Source organism: Scyliorhinus torazame, chromosome 6 (assembly GCF_047496885.1).
Source record: "Scyliorhinus torazame isolate Kashiwa2021f chromosome 6, sScyTor2.1, whole genome shotgun sequence".
Lineage (NCBI taxonomy): Eukaryota > Metazoa > Chordata > Chondrichthyes > Carcharhiniformes > Scyliorhinidae > Scyliorhinus > Scyliorhinus torazame.
Window position 1 is genome coordinate 165,591,221 of NC_092712.1, and position 16,612 is coordinate 165,607,832.

Genomic DNA, 16,612 nt, shown 5'->3' on the forward strand with positions numbered 1-16,612 from the left:
GCGTGGGTTTCCTCCGGGTGCTCCAGTTTCCACCGAGTTCCAAAAGACGTGCTGTAAGGTAATTTGGACATTCTGAATTCTCCCTCTGTGAAGCCGAACAGGCGCCGGAATGTGGCGACTAGGGGCTTTTCACATTGCAATTTTAATGTTAGCCTACTTGTGACAATAGAGATTATTATTATTATTATTATAAGGTGGCTCTGGTCATTTGGAGTATTGGGAGCTGAGTTCGGCCCCGCATTTAAGGAAGGATGTGCCGAACTTGGAAAGGGTTCAGAGGAGGTTCACAAGAATGATCCCTGGAATGAAGGGCATGCCGTATGAGGAGTGGTTGACGACTCTGGGTCTGTACTCGTTGGAGTTTAGAAGGATGAGGGGTGGATCTTATTGAGACTTACAGGATACTGCGAGGCCCGGATAGAGTGGACGTGGAGAGGATGTTTCTATTAGTAGGAAAAACTAGAAAACAAGGCTACAGCCTCAGACTGAAGGGACAATCCGTTAAAACAGAGATGAGGAGGAATTTCTTCAGCCAGAGGGTGGTGAACCTGTGGAACTCTTCGGCATAGAAGGCCGAGAGTCCAAGTCACTGAGACATATCAGCCATGATTGAATGGCGGAGCAGAATGGCCTAGTTCTGCTCCTATGTCTTGTGGTTCCAGTTTGAGGGCCTTGGTGATGGCTCCGCTGCCGTTGGCTCCGGGGAAGTATATGGGGAGCCTGGTGCTACAGTCGATGGTCAGGGTGTAGAATCAGTCGAGGAGGCACTTTAAAATTGGAGGGGATGTTGGTGTTGATGCCATTGTGCGGGAACCATAGGTTTAAGCCGGGGAGATGGATGGGATATAGAGGAAGCGGAGGGAGGTGGGACTGGAGAGGGTGAAGGAATTGTATCTGGAAGGGCAGTTTGCGGGTTTGGGCAAGTTGCGGGAGAGGTTTGAGTTGCTGAGGGGGAGTAAACTTGGGAATATGCAGGTGCAGGACTTTGAAAGAAAAGAGCGGAGGGCGTTTCCCGGCTTGCAGGAATATACTCTATTGGAGAAATTGCCGCTCCTGGACGAGTCAGGAGAGGGTAGGATTCGGGACATATATGGGTGGTTGGGGGAGCCAGGGGATGCAAACGGTGTGGATTAAGAGCAAGAGGGAGGAGGACTTGGAGGGGGAAATAGACTGGGGTCTGTGATGTGAGGCAATGCGTAGGGTGAATTCAAGCTCTTGCGCAAGGATGAGCTTGATTCAGTTCAAGGTAGTGCATAGGGTGCATATGACTCAGGCGAGGATTCACAGAAAAATACAGTGCATAAAAGGGCCTTCGGCCCATCGAGTCTGCACCGTCGCATGAAAGGCACCTGATCTGCCAATCCTAATCCCATTTGCCAGCACTTGGCCCATAGCCTTGAATGTTAAGATGTGCCAAGTGCTCATCCAGATACTTTTTAAAGGATGTGAGGCAACCCGCCTCTTCCACCTTCCAGGCAGTGCATTCCAGACTGTCATCACCCTCTGGGTAAAAGGACTTTCCTCAGCTCCCCTCTGAACATCCGGCCCCTCACCTTGAACCTGTGTCCCCTCATAACCGACCCTTCAACTACGGGGAACAGCTGCTCCCTATCAACCCTGTCCATGCCCCTCATAATCTTGTACACCTCGATTAGGTCGCCACTCAGTGTTCTCCGCTCCAGCAAAAACAACCAAAGCCTATCCAACCTTGCTTCACAACTTTAATGTTCCGTCCCAGGCAACATCCTGGTGAAACACCTCTGCATCCGCTCCACTACAATCATATCCTTCCTTTAATGTGGCGACCAGAACTGCACACAGTACTCCAGCTGTGGCCTCACCAATGTTCTATATAACTCCAACATGACTTCCTTGCTTTTGTAATCTATGCCACGATTGATAAAGGTGGTGCCTTTTTCACCACCCTATTAACCTGCCCTTCTGCCTTCAGAGATCTATGGACAAACACACCAAGGTTTGGTGTGTTGGCCTTGTGTATTTTGAGGGAGCAGTAGAGATCTCCAACTCGGGGAGAACGTGGGATCAGAGCATGTAGGGTGCTCTGAAGGTCTGGATCCAATGTCTTGATCAGTCTGTTGAGTTGGTGGGTGTGTTCTTTGGTCGGATCTGCAGGTAACTGTCTGTAGTGTTCCTGGTTGTTGAGTTGTCGGTACACTTCTTTGCAGTAGTCTGTTCTGTTCAGTACGACGGTGGCCCCTCCTATGTCTGCTGGTTTGGTGTTGTAAGACTTCTTACTGTCCCTCTGACTTGATTGCTTTTGTGTGTTACACACTGTCCCTATTCTGCTATCATTTTGCATCCCCTCCACCTGCCAAATTAGTTGAAACTCTTCCCAACAGCACTAGCAAACCCATTACCAAGGATGCTAGTCCCGCTCTGGTTCAGATGTAGACCGTCCCACTTTTACAGGTCCCACCCCCTCCACAGAAATTGTCCCAGTGTTCCAGGAATCTAAAACCCCCCCTCCGGCACCAACTCTTAAGCCACGCATTCATCTGCGCTATTCTACTATTTCTATACTCGCTAGCGCGTGGCACTGCAGCACTGGGAGTAATCAAGAGATTACAACCAAAGAGGTCCTGCTTTTTAAGTCTACAGCCTAGATCCCCAAACTCCTGATGCAAGATCTCATCCCTCTTTCTACCCATTTCATTGGTAACAACATGTACCATGACCTCTTTTTTTTCACTCTCCCCCTTCATGATGCCCTGCAGTCATTCAGTGACACCCGGACCCTGGCACTAGGAAGGCAACACACCATTCTAGAGTCACGTTGAAGGCCACAGTACGCTTATCTGTTCCCCAACAATTCAATCCCCTACCACTATAGTCCTACCATTCCTCTCCCTACCCTCTTGTGCAGCAGATTCACCCGTGGTACCATTAAGTTGGCTGCCACACTTTTCCCCTGCACAATTTCCCCTCCAACAGTAACCAAAACTATATACCTGCTAGAAAGGGGGATGGCTACAGGGGCCTCCTGCACTACGTGCCTACCTCTACTCTTCCTGGTGGTCACCCACATCCTCTCTGCCTGTTCAATCCTCACCTGCAGTGTGACCACCTCACTGACCGTGCTATCCATGACCTGCTCAGCATCGTGGATGCTCCACAGTGAATCCACCCTCAGCTCCTGCTCAGAAACGCGGTTAGTCAATAGCTGCAGTTGGACACACTTCCTGCACACGTGGCCACCAGAGCTTCCATGATCTGCCACATAACACAGGAGAAGCATATCACGGGTGCGAATTCTCCTGCCCAAGACTTATTTATTCCCTTTTTACAAAAGATTAAGCTATACAAGTTAAAGTAGTCAATTAATTCATTTTTTTTAACCTGCCTTTGGTTTAGAGAACCCTCTACTTATGATTAAGTAATTAATTAGGTTAATTAGTTTAACAATGTTTTTGTTTCAAGTTGAGTGCAGATTCCCCATCAGCCAATCAAGTCACCATTTTCTGGTGACAGCACCTTTTTTTGAATTTTGTTAACCTCAGGTCCGGTGTCTGAACTCCTCTCTCCGCCTCTGCTCCCTGGAGACTTACCAGTCAGTTCTCTTCCATGTAGTCTCAGCTGCCAGTGTCACCTTCTCCCAGTTCCACCTGACTCCCTGTTTCCACCCAACTTCAAATACACACTCACTCAGCCAAAGCAGCATTCACAGTGCAGAGTGGGTTCCTTCAAGGGGTGGCCGACGAGTGCAGGCAAGGGCCAGCGAATCATGCGCACATGTTCTGGGGTTGCAAGAAGCTGGAGAGGTACTGGGAAGCAGTGTTTGGGACTCTGTCCATTATTGTGGGGGTGAAGGTCAGGCCGGACCCAATGGTGGAATCTTGGGGTATTGGAAATGCCGGAGCTTCCTCGTGTGCCAAGCTCAGCCTGATAGAATTTAAGGTGGTCCACAGAGCACACTTGACGGGGGCAAGGTTGAGTAGGTTCTTTGGGGTGGAGGACAGATGTGGAAGGTGCTCAGGGAGCCCGGCGAACCATGTCCATATGTTTTGGTCATGCCCGGCACTGGAGGGGTTCTGGAGAGGAGTGGCGGGAGCAATATCTCAGGTGGTGAAAGTCCAGGTCAAGCCAAGCTGGGGGCTAGCAATATTTGGAATAGTGGACGAACCGGGAGTGCAGGAGGCGAAAGAGGCCGGCATTCTGGCCTTTGCGTCCCTAGTAGCCCGGCGAAGGATCTTGCTAATGTGGAAGGAGGCGAAGCCCCCCAGCCTGGAGGCCTGGATAAATGACATGGCTGGGTTTGTAAAGTTGGAGAGGATTAAGTTCGCCTTGAGAGGGTCTGCGCAGGGGTTCTACAGGCGGTGGCAACCGTTCCTAGACTATCTCGCGGAGCGTTAGAGGAAGGTCGGTCAGCAGCAGCAGCAACCTGGGGGGGGGGGGGGGAAGGGACGACATCCTGGGGGGGGGAGACTGCCTGGGAGGGTGGATGAGCAAGAGATAACATGAAGGGTTGGGGAAACTGGCACGTACAGGTGAGGGCCAGTGTACAAAGCTGTGTAAATATATCATTTTGCCATGTATATATCTTGCTCTGCGCGATTTCTCGTTTTTTTTTTGTTACGTGGCGGGGGGGGGGGGGGGGGGTTATTGTTTGTAAGGGAGAAAAATTGTGTTAATAATCATATTTAAAAAAAAATTTTTAAAAAGGAAATGCCGGAGCTGATGGAGGGGAAGGAGGACGATGTTGTGGCCTTTGCTTCATTAATTGCCCGGCGAAGGATCTTGCTGAATGGGAGGTCAGATACGCCATCGGGCGTGGCGACCTGGCTGGGGGACCTATTATGACTTTCTCCAGTTGGAAAAGATCTTGAAAGCAATAGTCCAATGAGACAAAGATACAATGTAACTTACCATTGAATTGATTAATCAGCACCTCAGGAGAAGTTAAGTAATACTGATCACAAAGCATTTTTGCACTTTCACAGGCATCTGTTAATTCATCAGAAATGGGAATACGTTACTATCCATTTGATTAACTCTCTTAAAAATCAGAATTGTATACTCTCAATACATATTGTTAGAAATCCTTTGCATATTTAAAGCAATGTCAGCACTCTAAGCACAGGGGCTTAAAAAATATACATTCAGCAATACATAGAACAGTACAGCACAGTACAGGCCCTTTGGCCCACGATGTTGTGCTGACCACTTATCCTAATCATAGAATTTACAGTGCAGAAGGAGGCCATTCGGCCCATCGAGTCTGCACCGGCTCTGGAAAGAGCACCCTACCCAAGGTCAACACTTCCACCCTATCCCCATAACCCAGTAACCCCACCCAACACTAAGGGCAATTTTGGACACTAAGGGCAATTTTTCATGGCCAATCCACCTAACCTGCACATCTTTGGACTGTGGGAGGAAACCGGAACACCCGGAGGAAACCCACGCACACACGGGGAGGATGTGCAGACTCCGCACAGACAGTGACCCAAGTCGGAATCGAACCTGGGACCCTGGAGCTGTGAAGCAATTGTGCTATCCACAATGCTACCGTGCTGGCCTAATCTAAGATCAACCTAACCTACACCCCTTCAATTTACTACTGTCCATGTGCCTGCCCAAGAGTCGCTTAAATGTCCCTAATGACTCAGACTCCACCACCTCTGCTGGCAGTGCATTCCACGCACCCACCACTCTGTGTAAAGAACCAACCTCACCCGCACTTGTCGGCTATGCTTAACATCCCAGGCCCAAAACACACATTCCAGGTTAAGCAGCATTTCACTTGCACCTCTTCCAATTTGGTCTATTGCATTTGCTGCTCCCAATGTGGTCTACTCTATATCGGAGAGACCAAACTCAGACTGGGTGATCGTTTTGCTGAGCACCTTCGGTCTGTGCGCATTCAGGACCCTGACCTTCCCGTAGCTTGCCATTTTAACACAAGACCCTCCTCCTATGCCACATGTGTCCTTGGCCTGCTACAATGTTACAGCTCAACGCAACCTGGAGGAATATATCTCATCTTCCGGTTAGGCACACCACAGCCTTCCGGACTCAACATCGAATTCAACAACTTCAGATGATTAGCTCTACCCCACCTCGTCCCATTTGTTTCCATCCCATTTCATTTTAACTTATTTTTTTTAACCATTTCTTTCTCTCGTCTTTCTTTATAAACATTTAATCCCTCCCCCCCCCTTATCCACCTTTCGTTACACTTTCTTCCCTTTGCTTCCCCTTCCCCCCACCCCACATCTACATCTGTCACAATTTACCCTCTGATGTTAGTTTCTCTGCTGTTTGGCCTTTCACACTTTTTGTTCTCTCAGGGGACTGCCCTCTTTCCCCCTGGTTTCTGTGGCTATTAGTACCCCGTTTCCCTGGGTTTCTGTGGCTATGACTCATCTTTCATTCTCACACCACAGTATAAATATTTCCCACTTTCCCTGACTCTTAGCTTTGACAAAGGGTCATCTGGACTCGAAACGTTAGCTCTTTTCTCTCCCTACAGATGCTGCCAGACCTGCTGAGATTTTCCAACATTTTCTTTTTGGTTCCCTCCACTATCTCTGATTGGCCCTACTCTCACTCTGATCATCCTCTTATTTCTCACATAAGTGTAGAATGCCTTGGGGTTTTCCCTAATCCTTCCCGCCAGGGCTTTTTCATGCCCCCTTCTAGCTCTCCTAAGTCCATTTTTGAGTTCCTGCCTGGCTACCTTGTAACCCTCTAGAGCGTGCCAGATCCTTGCTTCCTCAACCTTAAACTTCCTTCTTCCTCTTGACTAGAAGCTCCACTTCTCATCATCCAAGACTCCTTCACCTTACCATTCCCATACTGACTCAATAGACAGCCCCTCCACTGGAGGAAATTGGAGTCATTTTTAGAATGAACAGATTATTTTGTGATTTGTTTTGCCTAAAGTTCAACATCAGAAAATCATCCAACGGCAACAAACAGAATGACTTTGGGCAACTTCCCTGAAATACATAATGTAGTAGAATACAAGGCCTGGATGAGAGTTGCAACTAACAGGGGTGACAATGTGCCAACTCGATTAATGTTAATTAGGCACTGTTAATTAGGGAGTATATCACAGCTGCAGAAAAGGAGGTAGTCGAGGAGGGTTTGTCCACTGAGTCAGTATGGGTGGAAGTCAGAAACAAGAAAGGAGCAGTCACTTTATTGGGAGTTTACTGGAGACCCCCCAATAGCAGTAGAGAGATGGAGGAACAGATTGGCAGCAGATCTTGGAAAGGTGCAGAAGTAACAGAGTTGTTAGCATGGGTGACTTCAACTTCCCTAATACTGACTGGAACCTCCTTAGTGCAAATGGTTTGGATGGAGCAGATTTTGTCAGGCGTGTACAGGAAGGATTCCTGACTCAATATGTAGATAGGCCGGCTTGGGGGGGGGGGGCATATTGGATTTGGTGCTTGGCAACGAACCAGGCCAGGTGCCTCGGTTGGACAGCATTTCAGTGATACAGTGACCACAACTCCTTGACCTTTACCATAGTCATGGAGAGGGGTAGGAACAGACCGCATGGGAAGGTATTTAATTGGGGGAGGGGAAATTATACTGCGATTAGACAGGAGCTGAGGCGCATAAATTGGGAACAGTTGTTCTCGGGGAAATGCACAACAGTAATGTGGGGGTTGTTTAAGGAGCACTTGTTGCGAGTGCTGGTTAGTTTTGTCCCACTGAGACGAGGAAGGAATGGTAACGTGAAGGAGCCTTGGATGACAAGAGAAGTGGAGCTTCTAGTCAAGAGGAAGGAGGAAGCTTACACAAGGTGAAATGAAATGAAAATCGCTTATTGTCACAAGTAGGCTTCAATGAAGTTACTGTGAAAAGCCCCTAGTCACCACATTCCGGCGCCTGTTCGGGGAGGCTGTTACGGGAATTGAACCGTGCTGCTGGCCTGCCTTGGTCTGCTTTCAAAGCCAGCGATTTAGCCCTGTGCTAAACAGCCCCTAATTGCTCTCGAGACGGCGGTGATAAGCAGCCTTCTTGAACCCTGCAGTCAGTCTGGTAGGGAGAGAGGTCCAAGTGGTGTGGGGCCTTTTTTTGGGGGGGAGGGGGCCTTGGGAGTTGCATGTTAATGGAATATCTTGCAAATTCAAATTATGATTAACAATATGGAAATAATGATATAGTGTAGATATACTAATGCTACAACATTTCAGTTACTGCATTTCATTCAATATATTACTTACCTTTCACCACTTCAACCACATCACAGTTAGGGTCAATGCCACCAATGTGTTTGGGATGGGCTGGATTACTTCGGCCGTCAAAAACAAGAGCTGGTATGATAATAAAGTAACAAAAAGGAATCATCTTAGGTAGCTTTGTTACATTACATACCAAGAAATTCTTCTTCATAAGGAGGTTTGAAGTAGTCAGTGCCTTTATTCAGATTCAAGGCCAGACCCCAAATTTTGACAGACGGTTTATATTACTGACAATATCGACTCATTTTTTCAACTATTAAATATTGCTCAATTCTATTGCAAAGCCAAATTAATGTCCAGACAACTCACACTGATAGTACCATCCTATACTTCCAAGGCAACTGATACTATCAGAAATAGCACCATCTAATTTGAAAGTGCAATTAGGTTTTGTGGGCCCATGTATTTTATACCAGAAATATTGCAATATAAAAACAAAAAGTGTCAATTAATTCTAATCCCAATTTAGCTGTAATTCAAGTTCAGTTCAACATCTGTTGAAACATAACAACGGTGCACAAGTACAACAAGGGAGTATGGACAAAAGCTTACCACACTTACATGCAATGTTTTTATAAGTATATTTAGAGAAGGAAGGTGAAAAGGGTGAATGTGGGGTCATTAAAGAATAATGCCGATAAGACTGCAATGGACAGGAAGGAAACAAAGAATGTTAAGAGAGCATTTTATATCCATTAACAGGTCAGAATACCAGAATGTAATGAAATCTAAATAATCGGTAGTTAATGAATTTAATAATTCTCCAGAACCTATGGGTTGGTAGTTAGGCTAATGGAACAACTATTCTGATGGCCAATGGGTACAACTAACATTTTTAGTTAAAACAATTACATTTTAAAGAATTTGTAGTGTGCAAGTTATTTGAAAAATCTGTAGCAATTACTGTAAACCAAGTAATTTCTGGTCGGAAAACTAGAACAGGAGCTCTATGTTCTAAGGAGTATGTCGTTCAGCCCTCAAATCTGTTCACTATTCAGCGGGATCATGACTAATCTAGACCTCAACTCCAATTTCCCACCTTTAATCTAGATCCCCGATACCCTTACCAAACAGAAATTGGTCCAGCATCCAGAACCATTTGAGACAGTATGCCCATTTCCCACTAACTTATTTCACTCCTAAAAAGACTATATTTGGAGATGTGGGCATGTGCTTGAAGTGTGGATTCCCCATCGGTCTACTTATCTTTCTCCGCCGCATTCCAGGTTGTGGAAGCCTTCTCTTTCAGATCTTCCCTCCCCTCCATTATCCTCTCTATTTATTTCTACGCATGGGTTGCTTGCTCTGCTGCGGGCTGTCCAGCACTTTTTGTTTTTATTTCAGATGTCCAGCATCTACCATATTTCACTTTTGCATCAACCCTGTAAATGTTTTGACATGGCATCAACAGCTGGCATATTGTAGTTAGAGGTACTATTATGGTGAGTTGTCACTGTCCACCATATGGCTTTCCACTCATACTTACTGTGCTGGTTGATGAGCATGCGGATAGAGATTCGGCTCAAATAGAATCGGTCTAAAAAGTATTGGACATTCTGATTAGTTACGGGATCCACCCCAAATGCCTCTTTATACTCTATGACTCCCTGGGCCATAGTCGGAACGACATCATTGTGCCGATTTCGGATGTTGATCAGTGAATCTGAGAAGCTAAAACATACAGTGCTATAAATCATTTATAATACAGTATATCACTTAAAATAACTAAAATAGGGAGCCCTAAATGTCTGAGTATCATGCTTATTGGAATATTATATATCGCTGGTTGGGCTGAAAAGATATTCAACATGGTGAATCAAGAAATGATCACTGAGAGAGTCAAGCAGGTTATAGGTCAGTGAAATAACTAGACCCAGCCAGGGATAAGAGGAGAGAGACTAGGGGGAAGACAGCAAAATGCACATAGGAAACAGTGAGATGAGGCTTAGGAACAGGGAGGCATGGGGAGGAGGGATGGGCAAGCGCGGGAGAGGGGACAGGAGGATGGAGGGATCACTGGGCGGAAGGAGGGAGGAGAGAATTTAGATTTTTTTAAAAAAACTTTTCATTTAATATATTGTTGAAAATGATGATGGGAAATATATTTTGGTCAACCGCAAAATACCTATGCAGTGGAATTGCATGTTGTCTCACTATGCCAATATCCTGTAGCAGAGGACAGTTTGCTGACTCACTACTTCCAGCTATGACAATATCCTCTACTGTATACTCATAGGCCTGAAAGGGCCAGTGCGATCGGTGGGACCAGAAGCAGACATGAAATCCACTCCCGTCCTCCATTGGCTCCTGACAGCGATTTCACTATTTTGAGTCGCCTGATGAGGCGCTGGACTTTGCTAAAAGAAAAGGACTGGTGGGGGTCTCAGAACTCTCGAACTTTGAGACAACTTGTTGGCCTATATTGGGCCCCTTTGTTCTGTTTTTCCCCTTGGTTTTTTGGGGTTTTGCTTTCCTGTTTTTAAATTGGTTATGCCTTCTCCTATTGTTTCGTGTCTGTTTTTGGGGTTCCATTGAAGAAAAAGAGGAGGGGGGAAAAAGTTGATTTTTCGTTTTTGGATTCTTTTTCGCGGTGGATGTTGGCAATGTCCCTTTTGTTTTTATTGATGTGCACTTTAGTGGGATGGAGACGTGCCTGTTTGAGTTTCGGTGGGGTGTGCTTTTGTTTTTGTGTTTTCTTGTTGTTGGGCGTTTGTTTGGAGTTTGTTTGTATGAGCGGGGGGAGGGGAGCGAAGGGACAATAGGTGGGAGACTTCTTGGCGCCGGGGACGGGGGCCACTAAGCTAGCTGGGTGAGCTAGCTCATGGAAGCACAGTGGGGGGTGTGCATAAGTTTAGTTTACTAGATGGATTAGGTTTTAGAGTAGTGTTGCTGGGGGGGGGGGGGGGATGGGTTCTGATGAAGAGGGAGGGACTTCGGTGGAGGGACACTGAGGAGGTCGGGGGTGGGGGCTACCATGGGGTGGCGCAGAGGCTGGAGGCGGGCCCAAGCAAGGGGATGGCTGATCGGGGGGGGGGGCACTTTGCCCCCCAACTAGGCTGACAACCTGGAATGTTCGGGGGCTAAATGGACCGGGAAAGAGGGCACGTGTGTTTGTGCACCTGAGGGGACTGAAGGCGGACTTGGTAATGTTGCAGGCGACGCACCTCAGAGTAGTGGACCAGGTCAGGTTGAGGAAAGGCTGGGTCAGTCAGGTCTTCCACTCGGGGCTGGACACAAAGACTAGAGGGGTTGTGATCCTGGTAAACAAGCGGGTGACATTTGAGGTGGGAATAGTCTCGGATGTGGGAGGTCGATATATCATAGTTAGTGGTAAGCTGCAGGGGATGAAGGTAGTGCTGGTCAATGTATATGCGCCAAATTGGGGTGACGGGGATTTTATAAAGACAGTGTTAGGGAAGATTACGGACCTGGACTCGCACAAGCTGATCATGGGAGAGGATTTTAATACAGTTATTGATCCCGGTCATGCTCGAGAACGGGCAGGGTGCCAGTAATGGCAAAGGAGCTGAAATGGCTCATGGAGCAGATGGGGGAGGGTGGATCCATGGAGATCCGGGCAGCCGAAGGCGAAGGAATTTTCTTTTTACTCCCATGTACATAAGGTGTACTCCCGGATCTATTTATTTTATTTTGGGTAGGGCCCTACTGGCTGGGGTGGTGGACACTGGGTACTCGGCAATCACAATCTCGGACCATGCTCCACACTGGGTGGACCTGCAGGTTAGTATGGATAGCAAGCAGAGCCCGCAATGGAGGCTAGGTGTAGGGCTATTGGCGGAAGAAGCGGCGGGCGAGAGGCTGAGGAATTGAATGATGAATTACCTGCAGGTAAACGATACGGGGGAGGTCTCAGCAGTGGTGGTCTGGGAAGCACTGAAGGCAGTGGTGAGAGGAGAGCTGATCTCAATCTGGGCGCACAGGGACAGGACAGACAGGGCAGAGACGGACCGACTGATAAAGGAGATTTTACGAGTTGATAGGAGGTATGCGGAGGCTCCAGAGGCAGGGCTTTTAAGGGAACGCCAGAGGCTACAGGCGGAATTTGGCTTGTTAACCACAGGGAGGGCAGTGGAGCAGCTCAGAAGGGCGAGTGGGGAGATTTACGAGCACAGTGAGAAGGCCAGCAGGATACTTGCACAGCAGCTCAGAAAGAGGGAGGCAGCTAGAAAAATAGGGAAAGTTATTGACAGGGATGGGAATTTAGTAGAGGACTCGGCAGGGGTGAGCAAGGCCTTTCGGGACTTTTATAGCAGGTTGTATTGGTCGGAACCTCCTGCAGGGCCGGAGGGGATGAGGCACTTCCTGGAGGAGCTGACTTTCCCCGAAGGTGGATGGGGAGCTAGTAGAGGGGCTGAGGGAGATAGATAGGGGTTTGAAGGCTATGCAGTCGGGTAAGGCCCCGGGACCGGACGGGTACCCACTCGAGTTCTATAAAAAGTTCTCCGGAATATTGGGGCTGGTGTTGATGAAGGTCTTTAACCGGGCTTGGGAAAGAGGGGCTCTGCCCCAGACAATGTCACAGGCTATGATCTCGCTCATCCTGAAATGGGACAAGGACCCGGAGCTATGTGGGTCTTACAGGCCAATTTCCTTGTTGAACGTAGATGCCAAACTTCTGGCCAAAATCTTGCCCTCCAGGATTGAGGACTGTGTACCGGACGTTATTGTGGAGGACCAGACAGGGTTTGTTAAGGGGAGGCAGCTGGTGGCCAATGTCAGAAGGCTGTTAAACGTGATCATGATGCCCCCGGAAGGTAGGGAGGTTGAGGTAGTGGTTGCGATGGATGCGGAGAAAGCTTTTGACCGGGTTGAGTGGGATTATTTATGGGAGGTGCTGGAGCGGTTGGGTTTTGGGAGGGGCTTTATTGACTGGGTCAGGTTGCTGTACCAGGCAAGTGTACGGACAAACAGGACTTCGGAATATTTCAGGCTGCACCGGGGGATGAGACAGTGTTGCCGGCGTGGGTGCGCATGGAGGCAGCTGCTTGCAAGGGCACAAGTCTGGGGGCGTTGGTAACAGTGCCTCTGCCGCTCCCGCTGGTGCGATACTCCACCAGTCCAGTGGTGGTGGCGGCCCTGAGAGTCTGGGGGAAGTGGAGGAGACATGTGGGAGCATCGGTCTGGGTCCCAATCTGTGATAATCACCGGTTTGCCCTGGGGAGGGGTTCCAAATTTGTCAGAGAGCGGGGATTGAAAGGATGGGGGACTTGTTTATAGTGGGGAGATTTCCGAATATGAGGGCGCTGGAGAAGAAGTTTGCATTGGTGGGGGGAAATGAACTTCGATATTTGCAGGTGCGGGACTTTCTGCGGAGGTAGGTACCAACCTTCCCACTCCTGCCGCTAAGGGGGATTCAGGATAGGATGGTTTCTAGAGGATGGATAGGAGAGGGGAGCATCTCGGACATATAGAGAGAGCTTATGGGATCGGAGGAGACGCAGACCAAGGAGCTGAAGCAAAAGTGGGAGGAGGAGCTTGGGGGGGGGGAAGAGATAGGGGAGGGCCTTTGGGCGGACGTGTTGAGTAGGCAACATGCGCCAGGCTCAGCCTGATCCAATTTAAGGTCGTTCACCGGGCTCACATGACAGTGGCCCGGATGAGCAGATTCTTTGGGGTGGAGGACAGGTATGCGAAGTGTGCGGGGGGGGGGGGGGGTTGCCGATGCCATGTCTAAGGTATTAAATACGAGGGTCGCAATGAGTCCAGAGGTGGCGATTTTCAGGGTGTCCAGGAAGAGAAAGAGGCAGATGTTCCGGCCTTTGCTTCCCTGGTAGCCCAGAGGCGGATATTACTAGCATGGAGGGACTCGAAGCCCCCGATATCGGAGACCTGGCTATCTGACATGGCTAGCTTCCTCCGCCTGGAGAAAATTAAGTTCGCCATGAGAGGGTCTCTGTCAGAGTTCGCCCGGAGGTGGCAACCATTCGTCGACTTCTTCGCAGAGAATTAATCGTCAGCAGAAGGGGGGGATAGGTTAGCGTAGATTAGGGGGGTAAGTAATGGTGGGACCTGTGGGAGAGGGAGGTGGTATTTGCACTATGTTAATATTTTCCTTGTTATGTACATGGTTGATTTTGTTGCTGTTACATTGCCCAAGAAATACCTCAATAAAATGTTTATTAAAAAAAAAGGATATTTCCACACAAAAAATGCCTCAAACTATCTATAATGAACCAACAAACAACTGACTGCAATACTCCTTAATAATCAAGCTTCATACATATTCAGGCCTTTAATCCTGCCCTGGATCGAGAATGGTGCACAAACGTGAAGGCCGCCGAGTCGATTGGCCTGCACAGAAGCGACGAGGCCACTAAAAATCCTGGTCGATCGGGGCTTAAACATGCAATTGAAACATAATTGTTGGTGGATCCACTTTTGATTCCTGTTAGCAGTGATATGACGCGTCGTCATTATGAAGTTGGGAAACAACATTATCTCGTTCAGGTTGGTTGGGCATTAAAAGCTGCAACATAAAATTCTGGCCATATATTTTATTGGAAATACAAGTGAATTTATAAAATCAGATTGGAATCTTAACCTACTCAGTCAAAACTCTGTAATTATCAGGACTTTTATCCAAAAACTCCAGAATGTCGGTGAGACTCTGCACATACCTAAAACAGACAAAACAAAAAGAGACAAAATGCAATGTCATTTCATCTAAAAAATACAATAAAGAAACAGATTTGACATACCAATGAAATGGTTAGTGTTGGAGGGAAGAAAAACCTCAAAGTCTGTTCTCGACCGCGTGATGTTGGTAAAATTTTGTTTAATTCGGAAAAACTGCGTGCACACAGGAGAGATAGATTCTGCGACTATCCTGTAGCTCGTAAAAGTCAGCTCTGCCTGTCCTCAGAATTACATGCATATATATTTAAAGTTCTTCGGAGTCACAAGCAGGTATTGACATCACTGAATCATTCGGAACAATACAAAGTGATCAGTATTCATATTTTCTGGTCCCCGTAATGGGAAAACGATTAAAGAATACAATGTTTCCTTACAATCTCATGGATTTGTGCTTAACATATATAACTTCTAGAAGAGGTGCGAATGTGTTGGACAATGGATCCCTTAGACTTACTGGGGCCTCCTGTGTTTTCCTTTTCATATTCAAATGTGGGTGACTTTAACCCCTTGCTTGTTGGTTTTCCCTTGGTACATGTTTAACCCCTTGCCTGCTGGTTTGCCCTTGACCTGTGCGATTACAATACTTTGAGACATCTTTTTTATACCAATCCTGACACATATAGCAATTTCTTCCGCTAACAGTTAGTAATTCCTGCTCAATAGAACAATAGAATAGAACATTACAGCGCAGTACAGGCCCTTCGGCCCTCGATGTTGCGCCGACCTGTGAAACCAATCTCAAGCCCATCTACACTATTCCATTATCATCCATATGTTCATCCAATGACCATTTAAATGCCCTTAATGTTGGCGAGTCCACTACTGTTGCAGGCAGGTCATTCCACGCCCCTACTACTCTGAGTAAAGAACCTACCTCTGACATCTGTCCTATATCTATCTCCCCTCAATTTAAAGCTATGTCCCCTCGTGCTAGCCATCATCATCCGAGGAAAAAGGCTCTCACTGTCCACCTTATCTAATCCTCTGATCATCTTGTATGCCTCAATTACGTCACCTCTTAACCTTCTTCGCTCTAACGAAAACAGCCTCAAGTCCCTCAGCCTTTCCTCACAAGATCTTCCCACCATACCAGGCAACATCCTGGTAAATCTCCTCTGCATCCTTTCCAATGCTTCCACATCCTTCCTATAATGTGGCGACCAGAACTGCACGCAATACTCCAAATGTGGCCGCACCAGAGTTTTGTACAGCTGCAACATGATCTCATGGCTCCGAAACTCAATCCCTCTACCAATAAAAGCTAACACAACGTACGCCTTTGTAACAACCCTATCAACCTGGGTGGCAACTTTCCTGGATCTATGTACATGGACACAGAGATCTCTCTGCTCATCCACACTACCAAGAATCTTACCATTAGCCCAGTACTCAGTCTTCCTTTTACTCCTTCCAAAATGAATCACCTCACACTTTTCTGCATTAAACTCCATTTGCCACTTCTCAGCCCAGCTCTGCAGCTTATCTATGACCCTCTGTAAACTGCAACATCCTTCCGCACTGTCCACAACTCCACCAACTTTAGTGTCATCCGCAAATTTACTCACCCATCCTTCTACGCCCTCCTCCAGGTCATTTATTAAAATAACAAACAGCAGTGGCCCCAAAACAGATCCTTATGGTACACCACTAGTAACTGAACTCCAGGCTGAACATTTCCATCAACTCCACCCTCTGTCTTCTTACAGCTAGCCAATTTCTGATCCAAACCGCTAAATCAC

The 16,612-nt window shown here is 47.5% G+C and overlaps 1 protein-coding gene across 1 annotated transcript in view; it reads right to left on the minus strand.

Moving 5' to 3' along the window:
* Positions 1 to 16,612, minus strand: part of pdk4 (pyruvate dehydrogenase kinase, isozyme 4) — an 80,289-nt gene that overhangs the window by 38,650 nt on the left and 25,027 nt on the right. Inside the window, exons 3-6 of the mRNA XM_072509056.1 lie at positions 14,783 to 14,854; positions 9,703 to 9,887; positions 8,199 to 8,288; positions 4,885 to 4,962 (exon numbers count right to left, since the gene is read on the minus strand). Of these exons, the coding sequence (XP_072365157.1) occupies positions 4,885 to 4,962; positions 8,199 to 8,288; positions 9,703 to 9,887; positions 14,783 to 14,854 (425 nt within the window). The remainder of the gene's footprint in view (positions 1 to 4,884; positions 4,963 to 8,198; positions 8,289 to 9,702; positions 9,888 to 14,782; positions 14,855 to 16,612) is intronic.